The sequence below is a fragment of the Salmo trutta genome, chromosome 31 (genome assembly GCF_901001165.1).
Source record: "Salmo trutta chromosome 31, fSalTru1.1, whole genome shotgun sequence".
Taxonomy (NCBI): Eukaryota; Metazoa; Chordata; class Actinopteri; order Salmoniformes; family Salmonidae; genus Salmo; species Salmo trutta.
In genome coordinates this window covers 31,034,114-31,044,324 of record NC_042987.1, presented here as the reverse complement: position 1 = coordinate 31,044,324, position 10,211 = coordinate 31,034,114, and the positions used below count along the sequence as shown (strand labels likewise).

Here is a 10,211-nt window from a genome sequence, read left to right as displayed (position 1 = left end):
AAATGTAAATGTAAAAAGGTTGACTGAACGACATAATAGCCGTCTGTTCAAGACCTCACCTCTCAACCTGACTTTCTCTTGATTGCCAATATCAACTTGATGAGGAGAGAGACTATACTTGAATATTATTAGTATGCAATTAATATTGATTTGTTTTAGAGTGATGTAAATATTGATCAACCATATGCACAAGGGCCCACTGCTAATTTAGGACATGAACTACAAGGATGAAGAGTTGTGTGATAAACAAACTGAGCATCTAACACTCTTTCAATGGCCCTCAGCAGGGATAGGTTGTGCTGTTTGTTTCCTATTAGTATGACAGCCAGCAGCGCCACCGTGTGGAAGGTATGGAAACAGGGACTCCTCCCCAGTGCAGAGTTCGGAGATCTCTCTTCCTGCGGTCAGCCTTGTTTGACAGACAACATTGGCGCATTGTTTTACACATTTATAAAAACAATTATCCCGTACATACAGATAATTCAGAGGCATACAATTTTGCACATTATTTTCGGGAACAAGCGCTGGAGAGGCCTCGTCTAGAATGGGGAACAGAGACGATGAATACGATTTCTTGTTCAAAGGTAAATTTTGATGACTGCATTCGCCCGTTCATAGGACCTTCAGTAATTCTATCATTGTTGCGTTCTGTCCAATGACAAATCAGACGTCAGTGTGAACGAATAATAACAAATAGTCTGGATAAATGTTTTAGAAATAAACATTGTATGCGTCTCTTTGGTGGAAAACGTTTGCTACTATGGCTACATAAATGCTGTCATTGTAACATTGTAACAACGCCCACAGCTATATTTTTAGGTAAGGTGCAACACCCTATTTGCGGTTGCTTCTTTGACTTTATGAACACTGATGAAACCATAAAAGAGGCACTGTTTATCAATAGGTTACTGACAAGAATGCTGTTTTCCCATTTATGGTTAAAAGAGCTATATGAAGTTATATTTTCTATTGTGAATTGTAGCCTCCCATATCCCATAGATATATTATTTAATATTTTATTTAATGTGGGACTATTGATTATGCAAATGTTGAATTCATGTAGATTTTTGATAGAATTAGTGAAAGGAAATGTAAAACTTGACAATGTAGACCAGTGTCCAAGGACCATTTAACACTGTGAATACTATGTTCTATCTCAAGACATCCCCCTTTGATCTATTCTAGAATGTCATCCTTTGATTTCCATTGAGCTCGCCAGCGACACCCTGTATAGAGGTCTATTTATGAAGTGATACAGAGTATCTTCTGTGGAGTAGACATCAGCCGATAAAGGGTTCTCCTCTTCCTCCCTCACCATCATTTAGAAACCCTGTTGAAACAGGAAAGCCAAAAGTGGCCCAAAACTGTCGATTTAGGTTGGACGGAGCATGTTATCAGCTTCCTGCAGCAGCAGCGTGATGCCACAGGGACAAAGTTCAGCTTTATTTACTGTACTGTGAGAATACAAAAGGGCTCCACCTCGACAGCCCCGTTGTGACTGCCTGGCCTACTCCTGTCACCTCAGTGTTTTACTGTCGGCTAAATACAGTAGAATAGGCTGTTTCTGTCAGCCTGTTATTGTAGTAAAAGTAATAATAATAATATTATTAATAGTCAAATTGTATCATTGAGTTCAGTGTTTCTCAGCAGTGCTCTTAAGGGGCCCATCTTTGTACATGCTAGAATTTCACTCAAACTGAACTTCAATTAGACACCAACTACTATGTCTCCTTGGTTAAGGGGTAACCAATTAAACAAAATACCTATAAGCTCTGAGAAATATTGACAGAAGTATATAAAGACATATACCACTTCAAATAGGTCGATTTCAGCCATCCACTTATTCAATATTGTCAATGGATGTGATTGGAAATGACAACCCGCATTATGTAACAGTTGTAGGTGGGAGGGCCAAGTCACATAATGGTGAAGAATGCAGGCATTGATCCAAGGTCTAACCCAGGATCCTGGATCCTAGTACATCAATGAAATACTTGTTGACTAGGCTAGCTCATCTGACAGTTAGGCTGTAAGAATATCAGCATTTCTCTCTGTCTTTCTCATTCTCTCCATCTCTTTCTGTCTCGTTATCAAGTTGTGCTAATTGGGGACTCTGGCGTCGGGAAGAGTAACTTGCTCTCTCGGTTCACACGGAATGAGTTCAACCTTGAGAGTAAGAGCACCATCGGGGTGGAGTTTGCCACCCGCAGCATCCAGGTGGATGGGAAGACGATAAAGGCCCAGATATGGGACACTGCTGGACAGGAACGTTACAGAGCCATCACCTCTGCGTAAGTCGGGTGGGATTCCTCATGGCTGCATATTGAGGCCTCTTGAAAAGTAAATGATTGTCAACAAGGATCACAGAAAACAATAATCTAGTGGTTTCAAATCTTAGTCCCAGAGAGGTACATTGGTGACTCAACTAATCAATAAACTGCTAATTTCCTTGATGAGTTAAATCAGGTGTTTTAGTGCTGGGTTGAAGTGTGGAACATAAACCTACACACCCTATAGCAGGTTAGCGTTTTCGTCATGAATCGTGTTCTGGAAGTAGCTCTGCAGAGTGGTCACTAGCTGGTACAGCCACTAAGTCATACAATCTGATTTGAAACTTAGCCCTAACCTTAACCACACTGCTAACCCTAATGCCTAACCCCAACCTCACTGCCAACCCTAATGCCTAACCCTTAACCTCACTGCTAACCTTAATGCCTAACCTAACCTTAACCACACTGCTAACCCCAATGCCTAACCCTAACCTCACTGCTAACCCTAATGCCTAACCCTAACCTTAACCACACTGCTAACCCTAATGCCTAACCTCACTGCAAACTCTAATGCCTAACCCTAACCTCACTGCTAACCCTAATGCCTAACCTTAACCTCACTGCAAACCCTAATGCCTAACCTCACTGCAAACCCTAATGCCTAACCCTAACCTCACTGCTAACCCTAATGCCTAACCCTTAACCTCACTGCTAACCTTAACCACACTGCTAACCCAAATGCTTAACCTAACCTCACTGCTAAGCCTAATGCCTAACCCCACTGCTAAACCTCACTGCTAACCCTAATGCCTAACCTTAACCTCACTGCTAACCCTAATGCTTAACCCTAACCTTAACCACACTGCTAACCCTAATGCCTAACCTCACTGCAAACCCTAATGCCTAACCTCACTGCTAACCCTAATGCCTAACCCTAACCTCACTGCTAACCTTAATGCCTAACCCTAACCTCACTGCTAACCCTAATGCCTAACCTTCAACCACACTCCTAACCCTAATGCCTAACCCTAAACTTAACCTCACTGCTAACCCTAATGCCTAACCCTAACCTCACTGCCTAACCCTAACCTTAACCACACTGCTAACCCTAATGCCTAACCTCACTGCAAACTCTAATGCCTAACCCTAACCTCACTGCTAACCCTAATGCCTAACCTTAACCTCACTGCAAACCCTAATGCCTAACCTCACTGCAAACCCTAATGCCTAACCCTAACCTCACTGCTAACCCTAATGCCTAACCCTTAACCTCACTGCTAACCTTAACCACACTGCTAACCCAAATGCTTAACCTAACCTCACTGCTAAGCCTAATGCCTAACCCCACTGCTAAACCTCACTGCTAACCCTAATGCCTAACCTTAACCTCACTGCTAACCCTAATGCTTAACCCTAACCTTAACCACACTGCTAACCCTAATGCCTAACCTCACTGCAAACCCTAATGCCTAACCTCACTGCTAACCCTAATGCCTAACCCTAACCTCACTGCTAACCTTAATGCCTAACCCTAACCTCACTGCTAACCCTAATGCCTAACCTTCAACCACACTCCTAACCCTAATGCCTAACCCTAAACTTAACCTCACTGCTAACCCTAATGCCTAACCCTAACCTCACTGCTAACCCTAATGCATAACCCTAACCTCACTGCTAACCCTAATGCCTAACCCTAACCTCACTGCTAACCTTAATGCCTAACCTAACCCTAACCTTAACCTCACTGCTAACCCTAATGCCTAACCTCACTGCTAACCCTAATGCCTAACCTAACCCTAACCACACTGCTAGCCCTAATGCCTAATCCTAACCTTAATCTCACTGCTAACCTTAATACCTAACCTAACCCTAACCTCACTGGTAACTAATACCTAACCTAACCTCACTGCTAATCCTAATGCCTAACCTCACTGCTAACCCTAATGCCTAACCTAACCCTAACCTTAACCACACTGTTAACCCTAATGCCTAACCCTAACCTCACTGCTAACTCTAATGCCTAACCAAACCCAAACCTTAACCACACTGCTAACCCTAATGCCTAACCCTAACCTCACTGCTAACCCAAATGCCTAACCCTAACCTCACTGCTAACCCTTATGCCTAACCTAACCCTGACCTTAACCTCATTGCTAACCCTAGTGCCTAACCCTAACCTTAACCACACTGCTAGCCCTAATGCCTAACCTCACTGCTAACCCTAATGCCTAACCCTAACCACACTGCTAGCCCTAATGCCTAACCCTAACCACACTGCTAGCCCTAATGCCTAACCTCACTGCTAACCCTAACCTCACTGCCTAACCCTAACCTCACTGCTAACCCTAATGCCTAACCCTAACCTCACTGCCTAACCCTAATGCCTAACCCTAACCTCACTGCCTAACCCTAACTTCACTGCTAACCCTAATGCCTAACCTAACCACACTGCTAGCCCTAACCCTAACCTCACTGCTAACCCTAATGCCTAACCCTAAATTAAGACCAAGATAATTTTTGTTTTCATGAATTTTTACAATCTAGCTAATTTTGACTTTGCAGCTGACCCATCTATCGGTTATCACTCCATTCTGCCTCCAGGGCAAGAATCATGACAATAAATCTATCTCTCCAGGATCAGGTTTGGCGAGCACTAGCCGATCACGAGCTTCATCACCAATCAGAGTGTCTGACTTGGAGCCTCACTGGAGCCCCATACATTGTCTGTTGGTGCATTGAGATTGATAAGCAGTCTTTCCTACAGCTATTACAGAGGGGCAGTGGGTGCTCTCCTAGTGTATGACATCGCCAAGCACCTGACTTATGAAAACGTGGAGCGCTGGTTGAAGGAACTGAGGGATCATGCCGACAACAACATCGTCATCATGCTGGTGGGCAACAAGAGCGACCTGCGCCACCTCAGGGCCGTGCCCATGGATGAGGCCCGGGCTTTTGCAGGTACTCTGGTCTTTTGGCAGGGGGAACATGGCCTGGTCCCAGATGTATTTGTTCTGTCTTGCCAACTCCTATGGTGATTGTCATGGCAATGACCATAGGAGTTGGCAAGACAGCACAAACTGATCTAGGACCAGGCTAAGGGGCACATCATCTTGGAACAGCCTTCTTGCCTTAATGAAGTGGTCCTAAGGGAACACTGATTTTGAAGAGATGGATAGGAGGACAGTAAAATGAGAGCAGCTCCATATAGTTGCTTTCACCTATCTGGCACTTTTATATCAGTGATCATCACAAGGGAATGGGAGGAGTATTGTATTGGGACAGTATTGCTATATTTAGCAGCTTAAATGTGTAATGCAAATGGTGTTGAGGCAGCTTTAATGTGAAATGTGGCAGCAGGTAGCCTAGCAGTTAAGAGCGTTGGGTCAGTAACCAAAAGGTTGCTGGTTCAAATCCCTGAGGCAACTGGGTGAAAAACCTGTCTGTGCCCTTGATCAAGACACTTAACCCTAACTGTTCTGGAAAACAGCATCTGCTAAATCACAAATGTAAATAGAGGGTATTTTTTTCCAGGAACTGTTTAATAATGATTGTGTGACTCACTTTGCCCTTTCTCTAAACCCGCAGAGAAGAACACTCTATCCTTTATTGAAACGTCAGCCTTAGATTCAACAAATGTAGAGGAAGCTTTCAAGAATATCCTTACAGGTACAGTAGATGAAGTAAACTAGAAAATCCTCTTTTGAAGTATTGAGATGCACCACAACAGTCTAGTCTACTCTCCACAGAAATCTATCGCATCGTATCGCAGAAGCAGATCGCTGAGCGGTCCGCCCATGACGAGTCCCCTGGAAACAATGTGGTGGACATAAGTGTTCCGCCCACCACAGACCAGAAAGGGAACAAACTGCAGTGCTGTCAGAACCTGTAACCCATGATGACGCTTACCTTCCCCTTTCTGTCATCTCAAAGTGTTGTGGCGCAAACATTCTTCATTTTGTGTAATATACTTTTGTTTTTGATAGCTTGTCAACTCACATTATATTAATGCCATAAAATAAAATTGTACAATATTACAGTAGTTGAGTGGATCTCTCATGTTACCTGTGTACTTTGTATGCTCCTACATTCTGGACCACTTGCAAGGAGTGTAGTCCCTTAAATGTCCACTAGATGGTGGTATGTTTGGTGCAGTCAACTGCATCAAGTGATCATTACCGATCTAATACTCCTGTTTAAGTAACTCAGAGATTCAGCACACATGCATTCCAGATGTGCCGACTGCAAAGACCAAGAGTCCCTTATGTTTTATTGCACAATGACCCAGCTTACTCAAGGGAGTGCAACAAAATGATTTAGCATACCCTGCATACATTGACTAACACTGCAGTTTGTTCCCTTCTTCTCTCTCCCACTTCTACCAGCTTCCAAAGGGCAAAGAGTTAACAGAAAACATCATATTTAGACTTGGTCGTTCACATGGTCATTGTTCTGAGAGAGTAAATTCATAGGGCTATCGGATGCCAGTTTTCCAAAAACAGCTAAATACATTGTGAAGGAGGGGGGGGTGGTATGTTTCAGATATACTGTATTAACATGCTGCATCAGTTACATCCCGCTACATTAGCTGTGTCCTTCCGTTTGTGTCCTGATTTTCCAGGCCAGTGTTCATAATCCAGCGATGACATCAGTGACACTTCATTCCACGAGTCCAACACGTCCCAAAACCACTGGTTATAGTTAATATCTGGGCTCGAGTTTTTCAAATAATAGAGAATATGGAGAAATAATCCCCAGAATGGTCCACAAGTGCAGAAGTTCAAGATATATTACACTTTCTTAAGTGAGACCACGGCGCTCATACGATGGTCTCGTCAGTCATTTTCTTGGTCGACTTGGTCGGGACAGAATGTTGGGTAGAGTGCGCTCCTTTAATTTCAGGCATGAGCAGGCGCACTTTCTGATTGGTCCTCCTCCACTCCGAGTATAACTGACAGTGATAGCGGAACGATACCTGAGGGGCACGGAGACAGACGTCAACAAAACTACATCAGACGGTTTCATATGCACTACAGAGCAGATTGGTTAAATATACCGTTGCTATCGCAGGCACGCACAATACAACATTAGACATATTGCATGACAAATTTGTATTTGGTCTGCAAAATGATTCCACTTCATTTGATGATTGTGAAACTATTGTAAGCTTTTTTTCAGAGTACAAACAAACCATTCTTGTTGCAGGCACAAAAGATTTGTTGGCACATTACTTGTCTCCCCTGAATATAAAATGGAAAGGGCACAGAATACCATAGACAAGAAAACAAAACAAACGATGCGCCACAAATGTCTAATTTGTCTCACAAATGTACTAATAGCGATTGTAAAGCACACATTTACACTGCAAAAATATGCTGTCAATTAACAAAGGTGGAGTAAAGTAACCCATGGTAATGGTGATAAGGGATGTGTGTGTGTGTGTGTGTTAGTTACCAGTGTCCAGAGGACGTAGATGGTGAAGAGAGCAATGGTGAGGGCGATGAGGCCCACAGCCTCCAGCCGGCTGTTGAGGGTCAGGTGGTCCTGGGCTCCCCTCAGACACAGCCAGCCAGAGATGGCCGCCAGTGGCGTGATGAGCATGAAGCAGGCCATGTCACACAGCAGCGTGCGCTTCTCACTGCGAGGGCCTGGGTCCCGCAACCACTGGGAGGATGCAAGGAAAGGTTCATTATTAATATGCTAATTATTCTGTCATTACTATGGTGATCGAGGACTTAAACAGAATTACCCATCCACCTGTCACTCACTCACACACACTGCCATTTTACCTGTGTGAGGGGCTGGGGTCGCCGTTCGACGGTGAACTCGGTGTGGCAGAGCTCACAGTAGCTGGTGTTGGAGGAGGACAGCCACTTCTCCAGGCAGCTCTTGTGCACCTTACCCAGGGTCCCTGTGCAGCTGCAAGGGGAGAGCAGCGTCTCACCACCGGCCCCCTCGTGGCAGATCCGACACATGCCTTCATTACTAGACAAATAGAGGAAGAAATTGTGCCTGGTGACCACTCGTTTCATAACAAATGACACATTAAATGCACTATAAACAAAATACATTATTTTCATCAATATACAACATTTATTTATCAGATATGCTGAATCTGAGAATGATACAGTATGTTGCCCTCTCCTATAAGCTTTGAGATCTATTTGTCCATTGTTTATCTCAATTCAAGGAATTGTTTATTTATCAGATCGAAGCCAAGGGTCACATTCCCAGTCATCCATATTTACAAATAAAGATAAGAACTCTCTCGAATAACCTCCTTACCTCTGTGAGCCCATAGCCTTGACAACAGTGGAGAGTGGGCGGCCATCTTTGGCCGTAACCTTAGCGACGTACTGGGCCTGGCCGGCATCTGGCTCCTCTACCTCCTTGGGCAGGTCGGCAGTGCTGCCTGAGTAGTCACACAGGGAGCCAGGCAGGTGGCAGCAGCCTGGTGTAGTCATGGCGCTCTGGTGTTGGGGACACGCCTCTCCTCCCACTGCTGTGGGCAACTGTTTGGACTGAGTGACAATGTTAGAATGTAACATTGTTACAAGTTACTTGTGATGGTTCATGACATGTGAGGTGATCAGTCCATAGAAATATAATCCATATTCTATTGATCAGCCTTTTATCATGACAAAAACCTTTGGCAATGGCTTTGCAGACACAGGGAACTATGTAATAAAGTATTCGAATTAAAGGGGATATTCTTTATAGCCAGGCGCATACTTCATTTTGACAAGCTTATGTGGTGGTGGGTCATCAACATCAAAGATAAAACTGACTGTCAGCAACTATAGACAAAGCTCGGCTCCAGTGAATCAATAAATGACCAACAGACACAGCCAGACAGGATAAATGATTGGCTGTCTAGTTACTGTAGCTAACTACGTTACTGTTAAGCGTTACTGTTAAGCTAGCTACGACATTTCCACCTGTTAACTAAGTTAACAAGCTAGCTAAATAAATCAATACAATGCAATGCAATGAAAAGCTATGTATGATGAACAGTTATCTAGGTAGCGTTTTGAAACAAGGTATAACGTACCGTATAGTCGACACCAGCTCCCCCTGGCCTTAGCTAGCTTTTTGGCTAGCTAGACACGAGAATGACATTGACATTTAGACAGAAAACGATGCTTTGGGAGGAATACAATATATGATGGCAAGTCGTGTATTTGCTCCATTGGCTGGATAATTTATTCGTTCGTAACCATCTTCCCGTTTTCTTGCAGAAACTGTTTATTTTTCACGGATTTCTGACAGTTAGCTGACTTGCTCGCACCTCTCTCAGCTGTGCAGTGACTGTATCGTTATGGTCACGTGATCATCGTGTCTGGTGACGCATTACTATTACCGCGATACAAGGGTCGCATGATTATTCATAAGGTACCAATTATTCTACAAATTAGGCTCATATGTGAGCACCCTGAAGTGGCAGTAGCCACTGTCCTAAGACTATTGGCAAGAGAAAACAATGCAAGACAAGATGGTATACAAAAAGTGTATTATATATATTTTGCCGCTAGGTGACACCACTATTGTCAAATATTTCATATCTCAGTTTTATATTTGGACATTGTAGGCATACTGCTACTTGTCTATGAGGTTCTTAGGTTGAGTTTCATATGTTGAAGCAGAAAAGGTTTGATTTATACTTTTACTTTTAATACTTAAGTATATTTTTGCAATTACATTTACTTTTGATGCTTAAGTATATTCACAACCAAATACTTTTAGACTTTTATTCAAGTAGTATTTTACTGGGTGACTTTTACTTTTACCTGAGTAACTTTCTATTAAGGTATCTATACTTTTACTCAAGTATGACAATTGGGTACTTTTTCCACCAATGCATGCTAGTAGATACCCATAGACTTCCAGCATTGGCTCGCGAAACTACCTCCAACTTCCTTTATTTTGGACACAGAGATATAAAGA

The 10,211-nt window shown here is 43.2% G+C and overlaps 2 protein-coding genes across 2 annotated transcripts; one reads left to right on the top strand and one right to left on the bottom strand.

The window, feature by feature from the left end:
* The first annotated feature begins 368 nt into the window (after positions 1 to 368).
* On the top strand, positions 369 to 6,302 carry LOC115169939 (ras-related protein Rab-11B). Its single transcript, XM_029726087.1, has 5 exons — positions 369 to 584; positions 2,096 to 2,291; positions 5,035 to 5,228; positions 5,856 to 5,936; positions 6,017 to 6,302. Exons 1-5 carry the CDS (start codon positions 545 to 547, stop codon positions 6,157 to 6,159), a joined length of 654 nt encoding a protein of 217 aa, XP_029581947.1. The 5' UTR covers positions 369 to 544; the 3' UTR covers positions 6,160 to 6,302.
* Positions 6,303 to 6,503: 201 nt separating this feature from the next.
* On the bottom strand, positions 6,504 to 9,630 carry LOC115169938 (E3 ubiquitin-protein ligase MARCH2). The gene is made up of 5 exons (XM_029726086.1): positions 9,319 to 9,630; positions 8,553 to 8,788; positions 8,057 to 8,252; positions 7,722 to 7,931; positions 6,504 to 7,242 (listed from the first exon to the last, which is right to left on the bottom strand). Exons 2-5 carry the CDS (start codon positions 8,729 to 8,731, stop codon positions 7,087 to 7,089), a joined length of 741 nt encoding a protein of 246 aa, XP_029581946.1. The 5' UTR covers positions 8,732 to 8,788; positions 9,319 to 9,630; the 3' UTR covers positions 6,504 to 7,086.
* Between the last annotated feature and the right edge of the window lie 581 nt (positions 9,631 to 10,211).

What these genes read in the sequence shown, in the direction of transcription:
- LOC115169938 (XM_029726086.1), bottom strand. Translation starts at nt 8,731, where the DNA reads ATGACTACACCAGGCTGCTGCCACCTGCCTGGCTCCCTGTGTGACTAC. An exon ending in AAGGCTATGGGCTCACAGAG is followed by an intron (nt 8,253 to 8,552) that starts GTAAGGAGGTTA and finishes CTATTTGTCTAG; the next exon opens with TAATGAAGGCATGTGTCGGA. An exon ending in TCTACGTCCTCTGGACACTG is followed by an intron (nt 7,243 to 7,721) that starts GTAACTAACACA and finishes CGTGCCCCTCAG; the next exon opens with GTATCGTTCCGCTATCACTG.
- LOC115169939 (XM_029726087.1), top strand. Translation starts at nt 545, where the DNA reads ATGGGGAACAGAGACGATGAATACGATTTCTTGTTCAAAG. An exon ending in ATACGATTTCTTGTTCAAAG is followed by an intron (nt 585 to 2,095) that starts GTAAATTTTGAT and finishes CTCGTTATCAAG; the next exon opens with TTGTGCTAATTGGGGACTCT. An exon ending in TGAGGCCCGGGCTTTTGCAG is followed by an intron (nt 5,229 to 5,855) that starts GTACTCTGGTCT and finishes CTAAACCCGCAG; the next exon opens with AGAAGAACACTCTATCCTTT.